Source organism: Diceros bicornis, chromosome 6, assembly GCF_020826845.1.
Source record: "Diceros bicornis minor isolate mBicDic1 chromosome 6, mDicBic1.mat.cur, whole genome shotgun sequence".
Lineage (NCBI taxonomy): Eukaryota > Metazoa > Chordata > Mammalia > Perissodactyla > Rhinocerotidae > Diceros > Diceros bicornis.
The window spans coordinates 39,488,077-39,509,198 of record NC_080745.1 but is presented as its reverse complement, the minus strand read 5'-3'; the positions used below and the strand labels follow the sequence as shown (position 1 = coordinate 39,509,198).

The 21,122-nt window shown below is 36.0% G+C and overlaps 1 protein-coding gene across 1 annotated transcript in view; it reads right to left on the bottom strand.

Annotated features, from left to right (window-relative positions):
• The window catches only part of CTNNA3 (catenin alpha 3), a 1,506,614-nt gene that overhangs the window by 152,220 nt on the left and 1,333,272 nt on the right, over window positions 1-21,122 (bottom strand). Inside the window, 1 exon segment of the mRNA XM_058544370.1 lies at window positions 19,410-19,502. Coding sequence (XP_058400353.1) covers window positions 19,410-19,502 — 93 coding nt within the window.

The following is a 21,122-nucleotide window of genomic DNA, read 5'->3' as shown; positions in this document are numbered from 1 at the left end:
CCAAAAGTGTGCCCCATCAAAATGTTACATAAAACAATACGTAATACTAGACTATTCTCACAAGAATAGATCTTGCATTATAATGCTATTAGTTTTAGATCCTCTTGCAGTCTGCAATGCCTTGAAATTTACCAGAAACTGAATATGATTTCTAAAATTCTAGATTACCTATAAAAATGCAGGCATACTTACTAAGTAAATAAACGTAATTGGCTGTAAGGGTAGTACCTAAAGTAGATGTTTCCTAAATAAGCATTTTTCTCAATAGAATTTTTGGAACTAAGAAAAAAGATCATTCTTAGAAAAAGAACTCGTCTTGAGAGTTGAATACGTTTTATTTACATGCACATTGCACATTTCTATTTTCTCTAAGTCTCCTTAAGCTAAAGATTAATTTAATAAATCTCCAAGTGAATTATGAACTGTTTTCTCAGAAACAGGACCCGACAATTAAAAAATAAAATGTTTGGGACACTTTACAAAATGCAAGTTTCAAAGGCATGTTTCAATGTTATGAATCTATCATCTATCTATCTACCTATACATTTATTTGTGTATTTAATTATTTAAGATGACGTGTAACAATCCAACCAAACTTTCTTGGGATCTTATAGGACAGAACACTGGGAAATTAATAAGGAATTGGTCCCCAGAGGCCAAGGCTTTCTGAACTCTCCTGACAAGATAAGAATCACCAAGTAATCTCATCAAGTTAGAATCATCTTCCAGCAGAAAGTGATAAAGCCTTCCCTGTGCCGCTCATGAGAATTTACAAAGTGAGGCAATTTGCGAAAAATCAACATAGAAGAACTTACAAAAGAATCCCTTCAAACTAGTTCCTCTTTCCAAGTCTGAGCCTTACAAAAGAACATATACCAAAGAAAAAAAAAGGCTTAAAAAGATTGGTTAAACAAGAATGAAATGAGATATTCATTTCAAAACCTTAAGGTTGTATTTTTATTCAGTATTATTAACAAAATGATCATGATAGTGAGAAATAAATTATTGGAGAAAACATATGAGGAAGGAGCAGATGGATAAAGTGAGAGGAAGAGGAAACGTGACATGATGGGGAGAGCACTGAGGAGGATCTCTCACTAACTTGCTGGCCTACTTTAGGCAAGTTGTTTCAGTCTCAACATGAGTTTTCCATGTAGCAAACTGAGAACTGGTGTCTGCTGGTATAATCTGACCAGCTGTCATCCAATCACTTGGACCACAGCAATTCTCAAAGGACAGTTCAAGTGCACCTGGAATAGAGTAGAGCTTGTCTCCGCGATGGGTTAATAGTGTAGTATTTTAAATAATTTGTTTCCTTGTCTATAGCATAACATTATTGTTTTCATTTTGTTTAATTTTTTTTTATTTTATGATCAAGAAAAAAAAAGGAGAGAGAATATGGGAGTGTTCCTAGAGAGTCACAATGTTGGTATGCTATTCTGAAATTCAAACAGTTCCCAAAGAATCTAAGTGCTAAAAACAGCTAGTTCATTTTTGTATATTTACGCTTATCATGACACTGCCTATAGTATTCATAATTCTCCAAACAAATATCACAAGCCTTGATATACCTACTTCTTTCTGTATTATATTGTCAGATCTCAATTAAGGGACTTTTCCTTCTGTATGCAATGCAGGTAATTTAATTCCCTTCTTTTATGCGGTTCCAAAAAAATAATTTTATGTGGGTATTTATGTTAAAATCTGGTACAATTACTGCTTGAGATTCAAAATGTGTAAAACTCCTTTGCTTCTGCAGTGATGACAACAAAGGGGTTAATAGTAATACCTATCCCACATCAGCAGCACTAACAACACACTAAGTGTGTATAAGCTAAATTCATATGGTCAGAACACACACTGAAATTAAATAAACAAAACATAATTCTTCTTGTCTTCTGAATGCGAATTTGGAGAGGCAAACATCTGGATTAGAAAGGCACTTAGCAGCATACAAGGTTTTTTTCAAGTAAAATTCCATTTAGGAACTAGAAATGAGATTCTGCTCAAGAGGCAGCATCTGACACGGTGCCTAACGCAGCACTGAGACAGGATATGGATGAAACCGCCTGTGGATGAGCGCAAACAGATAATAAACTTAAGGCCTCAATGAGATAAGCTTTCAAAGGTAAAATTGCAGGTTGTTCGGAAGAACCTTTCAGAAAGATATATACCATTCCTACTACAGCCTCAATACAAACAGCTCACAAACAAATGAAGTCTATAGTAATTAGAAACATTTTCAAAGTAAAAGATGAAATAGAATGTTTTTTGCCAAAGGTACTCAAGTATAGGATTTCACAGGCCCGTAAAATTTTAAAAAGGTGGGGGCAAAACATATGTACAAATTATTCTATCTTACCGAGTAAGGCCATAAACACACACACACACATACACCCGCATTCAAAACAAACAAACAAGGTGGCAGGGGAGAAAACTTTAACACAGAAAACTTAATATCCACTATCACTATCTTTTTATTAAGAGAAGGAGAGTATTTTAACATAAAAATAATTAGGAAGGACCCAATCATAAAGGATAAACTTTCCCAAAAAAGAATGGTTGGTACTGTGGTTGGTTTCACCTTTTCCCTACCCTCCAGGCCCCACCTCATTGTCATTTGGCAATGTCTCGGGATGCTTTTGGTTGTCACAACTGGGGTGGGGGTGCTACTAGCATCAACTGGGTAGAGGCTAAACATCCTACAGTGCACAGGACAGCTCCCACGACAAAGAATTATCTGACTCAGAATGTCAATAGTACAACGGTTAAGAAGCCCTGACTTCCACTAATGTTTTGGCCAAAGTTCAGTGGACACTGGCTCCAAATGATCCCGATGTGATGGTCAGATCGTGGAGCCAGTGGTATCTGGTGCGCTTGTCTGTCTTTTAACTTGTATTTTGCTTTCAATCATTCTCAACAACAATAATTTAGCAACAGAACTGCAGCGGTGAAGTTCTACTCTACCAGTTAGGACCAAACTGAAAATTGGTCACTAAACTGCAGTTCTATCACTTTGACATAGATCCCATTTGCTTATTAGTTTGCATCTGAACTTGAGCACATTAGATCAGGAGGTAGTGCTATTCATTGTCTGGAAGTACAAACATTTCACCAGACTATTTCACCGGGGATATTTCACCAGAAATGAAATTGAGAATCAGCAGCCTCCATCACAAGACAGAAAACAGAAATTTTATACTATGCTTTAACACATTTCATTAAATATTCAATAAAAGTGTGTATAATTTCTATTAACGTAACTTCTTAAACATTGGGAAAATGAAATGAGTTAATAACCATGGTTTTCTCTAGTTAGTAAAATTATAGGTAGTTATTTTTTTCCTTAAGTTTATTTGGACCATATGGCTGTATAAAATTATGCATATACTGTAAATAGTATGATGGACTTCTTTTTGTCTCTGTACTTTCATATGTAGTACTTCTGTATTTATAAAATACTGTTTTATACAACAAAGATTTTGAAAGCGATATTTCAGCAGCTATCTTTGAACACTACACATATATGTGATTATTTCTACAAATTATATTACAAAAATAGGATCATACCTTATATACTTTTCTGTTATTTCTTATATTTTAACATTTTAATATAAAGTATCTCAACGTCTGTAAAAATACGGCTTCATCACAATTTTAAATCTCTCTTATTCCATCCATTTACGAGTTTTCAGTGGTTATCAGGTGTTTTCCATCTCTGCATATATGTATGTATTTATGTAGATAGGTAGGTATATATGTTTGTCTGTGTGTCTGTACATCCATATTTACGTGTGTTGAGTAGGTTGTGATGGATATCTTTCTGCATTTTTCCAAATGTATCTGGATTAAAAATTCTAGAAGAAAAAGAGGAAGTACTTTTATAAAGACTTTCAATGCATAATTTCCTATTTCCCTTCAGAAACTTTACCCTAATTAATATCCCCACAGACTATGTGCGTGTCCATTTTCCAATCTGACAGTGGATATCAACAATCTTTTATTATTTTTGAAAATATGATAAGAAGATAGTATTTCACTGTTGTCTTTGTATTTCTATAAACTCTGATGAGATGGAACAACTATTTACATGCTATTTTAAACGTGCATGTATTCTTTGTGAATATCCCGTTCAGGTCCTATGCTCCATTTTCTGTTGGTGGGGGTTGGGGGCTAGAGAAGGTAGAGTCACTTTTTCTTACTAATTGGTGAAAATCTGTTTATATACAAACATTTTCTTATATAAATTGTGATTATTTCTTCAAATGGATGTTTGTTCCCTTCCTTCCTCCCTCCCTCCCTCCCTTCTTTCCTTACTTCTTCTCATTCTCTTTTATTCCCATTTCTTGCGCCTGTCTCTCTATTCCTTCCCTGCAAATTAAACATGAACTGTTGTTTTTTTAACCTACTACAGTTCATCTTGACTTAGAGGACTCATACTTAACTCTCTGCACAATATATGAGTCTCTTATGATTAGACATTACTGCATTTTATAAACACTGTATTTTAATAGAACTGACCATGTGTTTGGAACCTATTATGTTTCTATCACTGTGCTAGATCCTTTACATACATTCTTCCTCATTGCAGTACTTCAGGGTAGGTATTATCTGAATTGAAATATAAGGAATCAGAATTTCAGAGAATAAATAAATTACTAAGAGTCATATAGTCACCAATAAAAGGGGCAAAAATTCACCCTAGAAATGATGACTCTTTTGTTTACCTCTTGCTGTCTCTTATAAAAATAAAAGCAAACAACACCAAGGGAGTTCTGCATATGTTCAGAAACTATACTTTGGAAATAAAATCCCTTTTCTCCATCACACCATTTTATATGATTTTAGGATATTTGAGTAACAGTAGTTCCTAACTTCATCATTTCACAGAACTATGCTAATCTAATGCTACACTCGTGGCTCCACAATTACAAGTAAATGTTGTGGGCAGCAGGTGTAATAACAGCCTTGATCCTGCGTCTATGCAGCCCAATTTCAAAATGTAAACTCCTGCCATTTTGCATGAGATTTTGAGGCCAAAATTTCATATCAGTCCCAATCTCCCATAAATCTAGCACTTTTTTTCCAGGACATTAGAGACAGGTTTTCTTCATACAGTCCCCCCCAAGCATGGACTGTAGGCAGGTGGCTGTGTCGTGCAGCCAGAAGTGCAGGAGCACAGGCGGGTCCTTGAGGCAGGCACAGCTGTGTCCATCTCAGGTCTGTCACTGCACATGACATGACATTGGGTACTTGCATAATCTCTCCGTGTCTCTTTTTCTATATTTTTGAAGTGGGGATAATAATATCTACCTCAAAGGGTAGGTTTGGAGAATATTTACCAAATTTCAAGTGTCTGATACATATTAAGCATTAAGTAAACAACTGCTATGTTTTTGCTTGCTGCTATTATTATTATTAGTGTCAGAGTAGGCAACTGTGATATGCTAGGGCATATCCTTATCTTTTACAGATAAAAGGCATAATTTTCATATAAATTTGGAAAAATTTTTTAAGCCAGGAGGATATTTTCTTGTCACATTGACTCCTCCGTGGAAGGCTGTGCTAATTGCAACTTCCCTAAGAGTATACTTCAGGTATCAGCTCTATGATCCTGCTCTCCTAAGAGTCACACTGTCTAATTTCAAGTATATAATTGCTTTTTAGTTTAATAGACTATAGAAGAAGGCATGTTTATTCAAAGGTATCTGTCTATAGATAGAGAAGAATAGATATGCAATGTTAGTACAACAGGACATTGGAGGAATTAAAAAATTGACATTATCAAATTCAATTTTAGTAATATGTAAAAGTTCAAATTTCCATCAGAAAACCAGTAAAGATCAATGTCATTTACAATTTTTAAAAGAGCTATTAAAAAGGTACATATGTCTTACCGCTAATTTTGGAGACTATTTCTTTCTTTTAAAGTTCTAGCCTTCAAGTCAATTGAAACCATAAAGCACTTCATTGCTACCCAGGTTCTTTACTCTCCCCTGCACCCAGGACTTTGCTTGTAGGAGGGTTTGGACTTCTTATTTCTAGTTAAGCCTAAGAGAGAGGGGAGAAGACTAAAGTAGCTCTGTCATTTTTAATTCCAAAGACAGGCTGATGGTATCTGGAGAGTAGAGAGATCAAAACCTTCCAAGTTGTTGCTTTGGAAATAGGTAATTCACACTTCACATAAAAATTCCCTGGACTGATGAGGAAAATTTTGAGTGTCTCACCACATCTACACAGCCTGAATAGAGAGTTGCTATTTTCAAGTCATAGACTTTTAGAACCTACTCAAATTTCCTACTTGTACAATGAACTTTCCTTTATTAGTAGGGAAGGTGAATATTTTATTAGCTAAGTGGTGATGTCTTCACATTTTTATTCTGCTGACTATATATTCCCTGTACATATTCAAATTGCTATGTCTTAGATTACAAGCTCCAAGTGACCCAGGACCATGAATCATATAAGCAAGTGCTTCCTGAAAATTTATTGGATGCAGATGATTCTTACCTTTCCTGGCAACAGTCTGACATTGATTTTTTGTGGTATTATATTTTGTATGACTATCTTAACATACAACATACCCAATACCGCCTTATAGCCTGATATTGCTCTTCCTATGAACTTCTACCCAAGGAAATAACATAGAGTTCCTTCTATTTTCAGCTGCATCTTGAAACTGGACCAGGGACAAGCACCTGACTCAAGGGCCACCCATCCACAAATTAACTAGAACCTATGAAATGATCCCTTGCAAGGAGGTTTGCACACAGGAGGAAATTTATTTAGCTTAGCCCATCAGACTGGCTTTATCCACAAATTGTTTTGGAAAAGTTGAAGAGGACTAACCAGGAAAGTGAATGTTGCTAACCTGCAGAATTAGCAGAGATGTCATAAATGTGAATCCATTCAACAAATGATGATGATGATGATGATGATGAAAACGATGGTGGTATCAGTGGTGATGATTATCATGATGATGGTCATTTAAGTCTGATCATTTAACTATGTGCCACTTCTTACAAATATTAACTCATAAGCCTCACAATAACCCTATGATTTTAGTAGGTCTATTTTAAAAATAATCAAACTGAGATATAGAGAAGTTAAGCAACTTGCTGAATGTCAACAGCTATAAATATCAGAGTCAGGATTCAAACTTGGGAATCTGGCTCCAGAAATTGTCCTCTCTTTCTTTAAATTATCTTAGAATCAGAAAGGAGGAGACAAGTCCAGAGATGACATCTTTAAAAAGTCCTGTTGTTTATAAGTACAGGAGCTTTATAGAGCTGATGACTCCACACTGAGGGAAATGTTTATTTTCTATGTCCATGCATATTTACATGAGATTTTCACCAAGTCTTAGATACATATAGTGCTATAGCCTGTACATCTTATTACAAGAAATATATGCTCACATTTCTGAGAAATAAATTTAAGTTAATAATCACTCACTGATTTAAAATATGCATATAAAAAGCCTAGATTTGATACTTTCAGCACACAAAGGTGATTTTTAGAATATCAGAGGATTATTTAAAATGAGATTTTTCTTTTGAGCTCTTTTTTTCACCACCTTAACCATTACTTGATACACATTCTCTTTAATAGGAAAAGAAGTAAGCACATATTTCATACTTCACCAGAGACTAATAATACAAAATTATTTAATTTATATACATTAAATTTTCAATGTTAAAAGACATAGGACTTTTTTCAATGACAATAATTAAGAGAATGGGGAAAAGGGCAGCACTTGGTAGCCAGACGTCCATCACAAACACCTATAAACTCAAAAAGGCAAAGAATCACCTAAAGAATTTAGCCTAAGAGAATTTTTTTCAAATGACTATCATCTGGGTAATTATTTATTAAAATACCATTCTTGAAAAATAAGAATTATCCTATGTATTTGGTAGACAAATTATATTTATTGGTTGGATATAAATGCTGTATCTGAAACAACTCCCCTCCCAAATTTTCTGCACATGTTCCTTTTCCTAAAGTACCTTTACGATCAACATCATTCATTCAATAAATATTTATAGCGTATTTATTAAGTGTCCAGTACTATTTTAAGCAAGGGGAATACATCATGAGGGAAAAAAGATTAAAACAGTTGCCTTCCTTGAATTTACAATCTAGTAGACAGACTGAGCAAACAAGTAAATGTGTAGTATGTCAGAGAGTGACAGGAAGTGCTATGGAAAAAAATAAAGGAGAGAGGGGAAGAGGTTTATAACAGGGCTGGGAATGCGGTGGCAGTTTTAAGCAAGAAGGTAAGTAGTGGCCTTCCAAAAAAGGTGATATTAAAAAGAGCAAGTGTATCAGAAAAGAGGAGATTTGAGGAGGATGAGGTCTGAAAGTAGAGGAAAACTAGATCTAAAGCTAAAATATCAATTTCTTTGAGGAAAAAAAATGGTTATCACATAATATATAAAACCTCACCGAATGTTTAGAAGGTTGTAAAAGTGTATTATAAAGCTATGCATGTGAGATGAATTCCAGTCTGGTCTGTACATTTCAAATCTGCCTGCTTGACACCTTCATTTGGTTGTCTAACAGGCTTTTTAGACTAGACATATCCAAAATTAATTTCTGATCTTCCACCATCTCCAATCTGCTCAATTCAGTCTCCTTCATATCAATATAAATGGCAAATCCACATTCCCAGTTCTCAAGCCAAAAACTTTGAGTTGTCTTTGACTCCTTTCTCTTGCTCTCATATTCAACATGTAATTCTTCAACAATTTCAGTTGACTCACCCATCACCATACATGCTCAATCAACAACTTTCAATCTCTCTATTTCTAAAACCCTGTTCTCAGCCTCCATCATTTCTCACTTGGGTAATAGCAATGGCTTTCTAAGTTTCTGCTTCCTCCTGAAACACTACTCAGACTATTTTCAATATAGCATTCAGAATGACTCCTTTAAAAGATAAGTCATATCATGTCACTCTCTGGCTCAACGCCCTCCAATAGCTTCCCATCCTACTCAAAAGCCAAATTTCTTACAATGGTTTATGTGCCTTACAAGATCAGGCCTCCCTTTTAGTCTCAGACCTCCTCTTACCTTGCTAACACTTGCTTCCAAGAGCATTTCCTCCTTAGGGCTTTTCTACTGGCTAATCTCTCTGCTGTGAATGCATCAATGAGTAGAAAACACTATATAAAGTTTGATGGAAGGCTAGGCTCACTAATTGGTAAGTGAGTCACATATAAATATCACAATACATCACTTAAATTCACGCCTCCGTGGCATTATAAATAACTCCATACATAAATTTTGGGTTGTTCATCAAGGCTAGAAAATAAGAAATCTACATTTATGAGTGCCAAGTTTCTACTCTATAATTAAATGGAAGAGTAGAAAGATTTAACCTTAAATCACAAAAGTTGTAATTACTGCAAAAGGATGCTATACTGGATATCCTTCCTTACCTTTTCCTCTCACTCTAAAATATATCACCTCATTGGTGACAAGAAAAATTTAACAATGGGGAAAGTAAATTGCAAAAAACTGTAATAAAAGTAGATATCTTTTTAATTTTTTTTAAATCAGAATTTGTATTGAGATTATTTCTAAAGACAAATAAGACAATCAATTAAGAACAAGAGACAAATACATGAAGCATTTAAGATTAGTTACTAGGCATTAATTTTAACTCAAAACTTCCCAGCAACAAAGACAGGGTGAAATGTATATATTTTAATGTAGCTCTGATAAGTGAGAGTATGTTAAGATATTTGGTAACAATCTTTCTCGGGTTGAAATTTCAAGAGGTATTTATTAAGAGAACTCTAATATAAGAAGTTTGGATAAAATAATATGCAGTGTTTTAAATTTTAATTTTCTCTGCCTAGATTTTTGTAAAGTGACTTACAAAGTCAAAGGAATGACACTAAATTTCAATTCAAGTAAAGAATTTGAATAAAACAAAGATGAAACTATTAGAGTACACTACTTCAAAATGAATAGTGAGAGAGACAGCCTAGTGACTTTAGCCTGTAAAAATCCAAAAGGAGTAAGTACACTGTCGTTGAGACTGCTTCTCAGCAGAAGTTTTGTATCATTAAATCAATAGGGGCTAAGTGTAAAGAAAATTTCATGGAAATAAAGAGAGTTGAGCTCATCATGAAGAGCTTTTATATTTGAGGGAGTAAAAAAGATGAAAGGCAGAAAATTCAGACATGGAAAAGATCATGAACATAGCCTCAGGGATAGTCCTAACTATTAGAAACACAAGGATCATTTCAGCAAATAAAAAGAGTTTTTGGATTTGTATGCCTTACAGGGCCAGGAAAAAGGAGGCATTGTGAACAACTTTGGCAAAAAAGCAGAGCAATTAAGATTTATACTAGCAGGCACTAGGCAATAGAGAGCTATTGAATATTTCAGAGTAGTGGCCTAGCTATTTATAGTAAGATTTATTGGTTCAAGTAGGTGCAACTATTGGAAGGGAGAAAGATCAGGAAAGAAATTAATGTAATCCCCTAGGCTCAACATATTGAGGACTTAGTATACTTTTGAAGCAAGATGTCTTACAAAAGGAAGGCTCTCCTTATCCTCTTTCTGTACCAAGCAGTGTATGAGGTTATGCAAATATGACACTAAATGAGACAAAAAACATGTTCCCTATGCTAATGAGGTTTAGTGAGGTTTAACGAGTGGTGAAGAAAAGCCATTATATAAGAAATTATACACACACAATGAATGTCATGATATGGGAAATTCCACGTGTAGCAGATGAATGTTGGAGGAAAACTACACTTGGACTTGTATGTCAGCAAAATCTAGGCTAATCTAGAATCCTAATGATAATCAGATATTTATTGGTGAAGGGGAGGACAGGGAGTTGAGGGAATTGTGTTCCTCAGAGAGGGATGTGAGGGAGAGCATGGTGCCCTATAGGAAGTGAGATTTCCATACAAGGGGATGGGGTTGGAGAGAAAGTGGTGAAATATGAGGGAAAAGAGAGAAGCAGGGAGCAGATCTTAAAGTTCTGTTACACAGGGCATTAAGGGATTGGATTTCATGCTAAGGGCAAGGGGAGACACTGAGACCTAGAAGGAGTTTTACGCATGGCGATAGGTGACAGATTTGCACTTTAGAAATATCACAAACGTTCAAGTGAGAGAATAGAAGTTTACAAAACTAGAGGCAGGAGACTATTTAGGAGCCTGCTAAAGCAAATCTAGGTGAGAGATGCCAGTGCCTGAATTAAGGTAGTGACCAAGACAGCCTTAATGCTCCCCTCAGCGTGATTCAACTTTAGACAGGCTTCTTCCTGACTCTAGGCCCCTGACCCTGCTTTTCTTAGAACATATACTTTGAAAAACTTATATAAATTCTTTCTTTGCCCCTTTGGGACATAAATATTTTTAAATGCTTCTTGCCAGTTTTACAATCCAGGACTGTCTTTCTCAAAGACCAGGGAGCCCTCTCTGAAATGCAATCATCAAGGAAGTTAGAGCCTCTATCTCCCAGTCTCTGTGGGAAGGTAGGAAACTAACTTTAGAGGACACCTTGCTCCAAGTTGTAAAACTATTTCCTGTCATAAAAATGAGAAAGTTCACATTTCCTTTGGGTAAAGCCAATTAACCAACTCAGATGGCCTACATCCTCCACACCTCATCTCTGAAAAATCTTTGTTTCAGCAGAGTTGAACTCAGATTGACTTCTGGTCTCTCTCTCCTATTGCAATAGCCTTTGCAACAGTCTTCCTTTCCTGTTTCACTTTGTCCAGTACAAACTTTCTTTGAAAGTAATGATAGTGGAGGTGGTGAAATAATAGACAAGTTCATAAAATATTTAGAAGATAGTAAAACCAGAACATGTTATACAACTAGCTGTGAGAAGGAGTGAAAAATTATTCCCAGGTTCAGACTTGTGCACTGGATGTATAGGACTGCCATAAGGAACACAGGAGTTAGAGTAGATTTGTGGGGTAAGATGACATCCAGGCTTGGAAACAGTGAGTGCCACAGGTGCCTGTGAGCCATCGGAGGAAAGGAAACTTACATACCTGCCCATACATGTAGCCAGACTCAGCAGATAGGCTTTGGCTATAGTCACGTACCTAAACATATGATACTGGAAGTCCTGGGACTGTATGAGACTGTCCAGCAAAAGTGAGAAGAACTGGAGGGCTATAGGGCTTAGGTCCAAACTTTTAGTGAACCCTAATGTTTAAGGAATGAATAGAGCAAGAGGAAACCATGAAGCAGTGGGAAGGATCACCCATAAAGGAAGGAAAGCAGAGTTATTGTCAAACACACAATTGAAATTGTAGAAACCAATGATGAGAAAATGCACTGCCTAGTGTAGTGCCACTGAATAATGTAATTTCACCCAGGTTTACCCAAGCTGTCCTTTCATAGTAATCTAAACCAAATTATATCATGACAAAGGTGATGACATCATGTCTCTCCATATTTTCTATGGTAATTCGGTATAAATTTGAGTTACTAAGAGTGTATTCTGATAATAAATAGGGCCTATTAAAATGTTTCCAATTTTTAAAATAAGCCACCCATTCATGGCATTTTTTCTATTCTTAGGGTGCAGGACATTCAGATGACTGCATGTTAAAAAGCAGCAATGAGGAATCCTCCCTGTCACCAAGATGAAGTTAGAGTGTGCATGGCTTTTCTTTATACCAAGAATCATCTCCAGTATTTTAAGACTTGATATGCTCCAATTCATTTGCCGCTGTTGACATTTTGAGGTTGTGTCCAGTAACCTAGGCAACTGTTCTTATTTCTGTCCTAATTTACCTCTATTTATAGAGTTTATATAGATTTAATGGCCCCAAAGATATTCTTTAAGACAGAGTGGGTTTACAACCTACATGCTCTTAAGTGAATATAATATTAAAGATATGACAAATCTTAGTTATGAAACAAACAAAAACTACATGTTACAATTTTTAAAATTTTGGATCATCAGTAAATATAGTGAATAATGTATCTCTAAAAAGGTAGTATAACTTTATCGTGCTGAGATATGATATGACTACAGTTGAAATGATAAATTTTTAAGGTTTTTTTCCTTTTTTTGCGAGGAAGATCAGCCCTGAGCTAACATTCATGCAATCCTCCTCTTTTTGCTGAGGAAGACTGGCCCTGGGCTAACATCCATGCCCATCTTCCTCTACTTTATATGGGACGCCGCCACAGCATGGCCTGACAAGCAGTGCATCAGTGCACTCCCAAGATCCGAACCCGGGCCACCAGCAGCGGAGCACGCACAGTTAACCACTATGCCACAGGGCCGGCCCCTAAGTGTTTTGTTTTTAATGTTATATTCATTATCTGAATTTCAGCAATTAGAGACCACAGCTTCAAATACCTTCAAACAAAGATCTGGCTTTACTCTGTACTGAAATGAGTTCCCTTTTTCGCTCCTCATCTACAAGACTCTGATCCAAGTTTAAATCGTGTGAGACAGAACAAAATCTTTGACTTAGTTTTTAGACCTTATTGGCTTTCAAGCTGTATAGGCAGAGGGAAGAATTACTAGAACATATGTCCTTCATGGACAGGGGTAGAGAAGGAAAGAGTGATTTTAAATAACTACTTGCAAAACTGTCTCCAACATGTGGCTTACAAACACCAGGATGAATTGTTTTTTTCTTTGCTTTTGTTAATGAGTATATATCATAAAACTAGGAAATTAAGCCCTATATAATTTGATGAAGGTAACTGAGGACTCAAGAAAAGACAGGAACTAATGGATCACCAAGCTACCAAAATTCCACAAAGAAGAAAACCTCCCAGTGTAGGGACAGGCATTCCATAATCATAATTTCATAATGAAAATAAGAACTTAGCAAATGTTGAGCATGATTTTCTGTTTTATCCTACTATCAAGACTTGCTTTTGGTGATCACTATTTCAGTTCTACATTATTTATGTGACTATAGATGTATATAAAAGTGCTAGCATCGTTAAGAATCACATTAATGCCATCTTCCTTTTAAAATCTTAAGGCAGTTTCTGATAAATTCCCCTCCTGAGGAAAAAAGAACTTCAAAAGACTTTTGGTAATAGAGTATCCAGGATGTCAAAAATGTTTAGCACCATGAAACCAGGAAAGGAAAGTAGTCTCATATCAGAAGACTGAGAGATTTGTATTTACAATTCTCCTCAAGCTACTCGAAAGGAAGTCAAAGTATAATCCTAGCACACACAAATCTACACTTAACAAAATTCATTTTTATAAAAATCCAAATTTTTTGAGTGTTTCCTATGTGCCAGAAACTAAACTAAATTTTTGATATATCTAGTTTAATCTTCAAAAACAACTATAAAATAGATACTGTTATTATTAACACAATTTTACAGATGCAAAACTGAAAGAAATATAAACTAACTTTCCCAGAGTCATGTAAACAGTAATTGATGGAACCCAGATTTGAACCATTTATGTGACTCCCAAGTCCACACTCTTCACTTCTCCGTTATACAGCAGTGCTAGAAAAGGTGAAACACTGGCTCACCCATTCCATTCACAAAACTCTTTTTTCAATCCATTTTATTAAGAGCCTTTCTGAATCCACAGTTGTCACCCAGGTAGGCTTAAGGAACATAGTTGTACCTGACACGTTAGCAATTTCCTGAGTCTCTGTTGCTACTGCTGCCCTATTGCAGACAATAAAACCGAATAAGTTTCTAGAAATTAGAATGCTCCTGGTATTGAAATATCACAGAGGCCAATGCTATAAGGAATAACTGCCTCTGTCTTCTGGATTCTATGCTTGGAGACTTTGGATTGTTGTCCTACAAGATCCTCTGCTGTATGACTCTATTTGACCAATACTCCACTTCATCAAGGTGAAATGGTCCACTAGGGACACTGTCAGGGTCTGGATGTCACTATATAGTTTCAAAATGGTAATCAAAAAACTGTTTTTGTAATTGATGGAAGATTTTGGTATTTGGCACATTTAAAATTTGTGAGGCTTACACAGATCTGATACTCAGGTTTATGGTCTTCAGTTTCACGAGTCATCTTTCTAGTAGAAGAATTATAATATCAACTCCATAATACTGGCTGTAGCAATAGTAGACAGAGAAATCTTAAGAGATGATGAGAGTCTACCCAAGTTTACAAGTGTGCTGTACTAGAAAGAGTGTGGTTGGTGCCAGAAGACCTGGGATTTTGTCCCAGTCTACATGACTTGCATAAACTACTGAAATTCTTTGAGTCTAATTCTCTAACTAGTAAAATCAAGAAAAAAAACCCTCCAGGGATTTTGTTAAATAAGAAATCAATTTGGAAATATCCTATAAAGTATTAAATGATGACTGGCACTGCTCTGTTTAAACAGAAAATATGACTTAGCATGTATTTAGTATAATCTTTTAGGACTTACCAAAAAGTCTTATTATCAGTAAGTTTAGGAATTTGATTATCTTAACAAGAGTCTATTTTCACATCTTTTTCAAATTTGAGTTTTTAAGATAAAAGAAGTCTATTTTATCCTTGTTAAGAGTATGAACAGAATAAACAATGAGCTCTTTGAAGAATGTTTTATAAACCTATAGCACACTCACACTCCTGTATCACTGTGGAATGCCTGATCACTGGAAATATAACCACAATATTGGTTCAATGAGTATTCATGTTTGATAATTAAGATAATCACTAATTTCCACTGCTGTTGCTCTGCCACTTCACAAGGTATGCACTATTGGTCTTTTAGTATTACACTCTCATTGACCATGGACTCTAAATCATTATTTGCTGGTTACAGACCTTTACAATGCCCAGTGGCATTTGCCACTGATGACAGCAATAACAGATGATGTTGAGCCAAAGCTACTGGGAGTGAAATGCAGAAAGTAAAATGATAATAAATAACTGTCACTCCATTACTAAACAGTGCCTGAAATTGGTTATAGTACATGTTCGATATAGCAGAGTCTGCATAATCCAAGAACCAAAAAGGCATTTACTCCTTAGTAAGAGCAGGAAACAAAAAGGAACCCAAACATTTGTCTTGTGCAGTGACTAGGAATTCCTCATTGAGCATGGCATGAGTATTCAAAGAATTCTCAACAGATTCCACTTCAAAATCTTATGGTATCTTCTCAAATTGATGGTACCTGGGAAATATGTCAAAAGGTATATACTCAGTCCGATAGATACAAACTTCAGGAATGCTGGATAGAATACAGAGATAAAGTCTCAAATGGCTGTGAGACTGAGTATATGAATATATTCTAAGTACAGATATGTAATTACAGTCAGGCATTGCTTTACAAGGAGGATAGATTCTGAGAAATGCATCATTAGGCTATTTCTTCATTGTGCGAACGTTATGGGGTATATTTACACAAACCTAGGTGGTATAACCTGTAATACACCTAGGCTATATGATACTAATATTATGGGACGACTACCACATATGTGGTCTGTCATTGACCAAAACATTGTTATGCAGCGCTTGATTGTACAGGAAATATGGGACTGTTAGGGATACAAGATGCCTGGGAGAGATCATAAAACTTGTCTAAACATAATCTTGGTTCTAGTCAGGTGATTTGAGTGGAGGACAGATTTGAAATATCCTCCCTGACAAGCCATCTCATAAACTTCAGATATGAGAGCAGAATCTGTTGTAATAAACTCACAATATAGATATTCAGTAAGAGGATATTATTGGAGATAAAATGTGCATACTATACAATAATTACTCTTTAAAATTTAAAAGAAAATTTGTATCCTTCCTCCCTTTCTCAGACTACTGCAGCATTCTTTATTCTCTTCTCTTTCATTCCATTGATGATGTTTCAGGTTTGTCGTGGTGTTGGTTTTTTGTTTGATTGTTAGTAAAGGATTCATTCTACAACTCTGTATCCTAAGTGAACTGACATGTAGTAATCCCAAAAGTTCTTAGTCTGAAAACATAATCCACTTGCTAGATAGACTATATAAATCTGAGCCTCAGTGATCTTATCAGTAAAACTGGGATAATAATATCAATATAGCAAAGTTAATGTGAGAATTAAATAAATAATGTATATGAAGTGATATATTTCCTTGTTTTCTCCCAAAAGTAGAGCCTAGGAACAGAAGGTAGTTTATTTTGAGAAGACATCTTAGGGAACAGAACTGGGAGCCTAGGAAGAATGAATCAGGAAAGAAAGAAGAATCAATCCAAAGATATATTGTCAAGCTGGTCACCACTGTAGGAACTGGGGCTTGATCCCGCTGGGGAACTTTTGAGGACCTGCAGAAAATGCACTTCAAAGTGGTCCATACAAGGAATGGAAGAATATTGGTCAAAGGTTGCTCTGTGGGATGTTAATGCCTCACACAAGGTTGTGTATGTATTAGAATATCTGAGCAGCCTCCTGAGGAATTCCACATAGCAATGCAGGGAAGCCTCAAGGCAGGAAGTGAATAAAATCCAAGTGATTTGGAATTCATACAGGGGAGATTTATGAGAGTAGAGACTGGCCAGGTTGAAAATAATGAATTGATGGTCAGGGATCTATCTTGCTACTAGACAGTAGTGAGTGCGTCATTCCAGGGGCATTCCAAATGAACTGGACTGTCAGGGAACTGTGCTCAGTGGAACACAAATCCAGAATGCAGAGCAGTTTCAGTGTGATTTCCATAAGGTTAGAAGCAGTGGCTTCTATCAAAGATTCTTGAGATCCAGGACCATGGAGATCACCAACTTCTTAACCTACAATGGTCAAGTGGCCATCTAGCAGGCCTGTAATCCCATCCAAGAACAAAAATAAAAATAAATAGTAATAAGAAGCTTATTTTCTTAGCATATAATTTTAAAGTTTGTAAAACACTCTCATATGCATTATCTTTTTTGAAGTTACCAACAATGCTGTGAGAAGGTATGTTATTATTCTCTTTTTTCAGATGAAAAAATTTGAAGTTTCTGTTTTAAGGGTTTTAACCAAGTCTCCATTGTCTACATGTGGTGAGCCAGAAAGAGAACCAAGGCATATTTATCCTAATCCAAGCCTCCTCAAAGATGGCTTTAACAAAATTTCCTCCTATCAATTACTTTGTAAGCTCTGACACCTGCCCTCCACCTCCAGTGGCTCAGCAGCGGCCTAAGTTGCTCACTTACGTTGACTCACTCATGTCACTGAAAGCAGGAGCAAAGTTTATCATTAGCAAAATTTATTTCCAATTCCATTGCCATTTGTAAGATTTGATCTCTTACCGAGGATGCCTACTAGATTTGAAGGAAACTAACTCCAGATGCTGTGGGCCCCCAGACAGTTCCCAACAAGAACTGGCTTCTAGAGAACTGAGAAATAACCTAAATAATCAGCAAAAACTGGAAACTCAAGAAAAACCAACATTTTTAATAAAATACAGGTGTTGTGGCTGATATATACGAGGTCTCAGGAATCTGAATATTTGAAACATGGAACTTTCTTAAATTTATCTTTTTCCATCTGTCTCCAGATTTTATGTCACTGAATTTAACTAATTTAATAATAATAGTAATAATGATAATGATGACCATTATACAGTTGCTACTACCACTACAAATAATAATAACAACTAGTGATCGTTGAGAATTTATTATTACGAGCTAGGCACTGTGTTAAGTGCTCCATTAATTAACTTAGTTAATTCCCACAATAATCCTCACGTAGAAAGTATATTAATATCTTCGCTTTACAAATTAAGGAACTGAAGTAGAGAAAGACTGAGTTTCCCAAGTAACACAGCAGGAAGTGGCTGATTCAGATGTGTTCCCAGGCAGTCTTATCCACTATGCCATACTGCCTGCCTTTCAGACCCAAGTTCTGTAGTCTGGTCTGCAGTTGCAAGCTGCAGTTGCTAGGAAACCAAACTTTCACAGATTCCCAAGCATTGGCTGTAAGTAAAGTGACGTACTATATCTCAGAGTAATTCAGAAATTGATTAACATCTTTGGAGGGGTGTGTGTGTGTATGTGTATGTGTGTGTGTATGTGTGTGTGTGTGTGTGTGTGTGTGTGTGTGTGTGTTGAGGGTAGGGGCAGAGGAGGGCATTGCAGAAAGGAAGAAAAGTAGAGGAAGTTTGCCCCAGGAGTTTTTTTTTTTTATTTCCTAGAGTTTCAGAGTATATTTACAACTTCTTGCTTTCTCTTTTCTACTCTAAACAAACATGTACACATTTTACTTTTAATTCACATGACTGCTATACAAATCGAAAGTAGTGTGGAATGATTCACCACCTGACAGAAATGGTCTCACTGTGAGCTCTCAAGGTAGAGGAAATAATTCCCCTCAGGCTGCTGCCCCTGCATACTTAGGCTCTTCTCCCTATGTCTTGCAAAACCAGCTCCAGGTTGGGGAGTTCCACCTGTGAGAGGCTGCCTGGATTGACAAGGAGAGGGCACAGCACACAGCTCTCCCCCCAGGGAGGTGACATACCCGGTCAGTTTTCCCTTCAGTCTGAACACTGGTGTGACTGCGGACCTCATGATCCTCTTCCAGGTCAGAAACTTCCTCCAGTTCCTCTGGGGTCTATAAAAGAAAGCAAAACATTGCTGGTGGGAATCCAAAATGGAAAACAGTCTGGCAGGATCTCAAAAAGGAAACATAGAGTTACCCAGCAATTCCACCCTTAACAATATACCCAAGAGAAATGAAAACATACTTTCCACACAAAAACTTCTCAACAGTGTTCACGGCAGCACCAATCATAAGAGCCAAAAAGTAGAAAAAACACAAACATATATCTACTGATGAGTGAATAAATAAAATGTGGTAAATCCATACAATGGAATATTACTTGGCCATAGAAAGGAATAAAGTACTGATACATGCTGCAACATGGGTGAACCTTGAAAATATTATGCTAAGTGAAAAAAATCAATCACAAAAGACCACATATTCTATGATTTTATTTATATGAAATGTCTAGAATAGACAAATCTATAGAAACAGAAATTTGATTAGTGGTTCCTAAAGGAAGGGGTGTGGGAGGGGGGAGTGAGCAGTGACTGCTAATGGGTACGTGGTTTCTCTTTGGGATGAAAACAATATTCTGGAATTAGATAGTTGGTAATGGATACACAATTTTGTGAATATACTAATAGACACTGAGTTTTATACTTTAAAATGGTGAACTTTATGGTATATGAATTATATCCCAAAAAGTTTTGAAAAAAACGGAAAGCAAAAATGATCAGAATGAAGTTTTTTCCTCAGTGAGTAGCAATTTGGCTAACCACTATGTGGTTACCACAAACCAGGTGTTTACAGGTGATAAACAAATGGAACAATTATCATTAAAACCATATGATATCAAAACACCACCATAAATAATATATTAAGTAAATTAAATTTTCTAGGAACTTAAATAATAAATAATTTAACATGAACTTCAGTGTCTATTCTAAATAATTAACCTACTTCAATTCTTCTTTTTCAATTTCAACTTAAACATAGCTTGTTCAGGGAGGTGTCCTGCTCAGGAATCCCCCAGACTGGGTTGGGTTCCTCTACAAAGCGTTTTCTGATCCCCTCTACTTTCACTCTCATAATGCTCAAAATACTTTATTGTATCATTGTTTTTTGAATTAGGCAGCCAATTGTTGAACTGTCTCCTCCGTGATATAAGGACTAGGTCTGCCCTGCTTACTGTCAGGTCACCACACCCTAGCACATACGTGCCTTTGAATAAATGAAGCAAAATTATCAGCGATAGCCAAAAAGATAGTTGGATATGAGCAAAACAAAACACATCAACAGCAAAACAAAACCTGTCCTAACCGTACCTTTACTGTGCTTCCATCTTCTATATTTCAAACTATAATTTTTTATTTGTTTTATGTTATTTTTCCTAGTTCAAGGTTTTCATTCCTTTAGTCTCACTGGGGCAATAATTTAAAGATATCAGTCATTATTGCAAATACAAGTAACAGTACTTAACAAGAATTAACTTAATATTTGTCTTAGTTTAAACAGTCTCAGCTTTAAATTATGATACCTTTGCTACAAAGCCCTGGTGAGAAATTCAGAATACAAACATTTAGGATTCATGAGAAACAAACCAAAGTGAAGTGGAAGATCTCTTACAGCTTTAACCTGGCTGTTAAAGACTAGAAAGGGGCCGGGCCTGCCTCCTCAGACCAGCTCTGG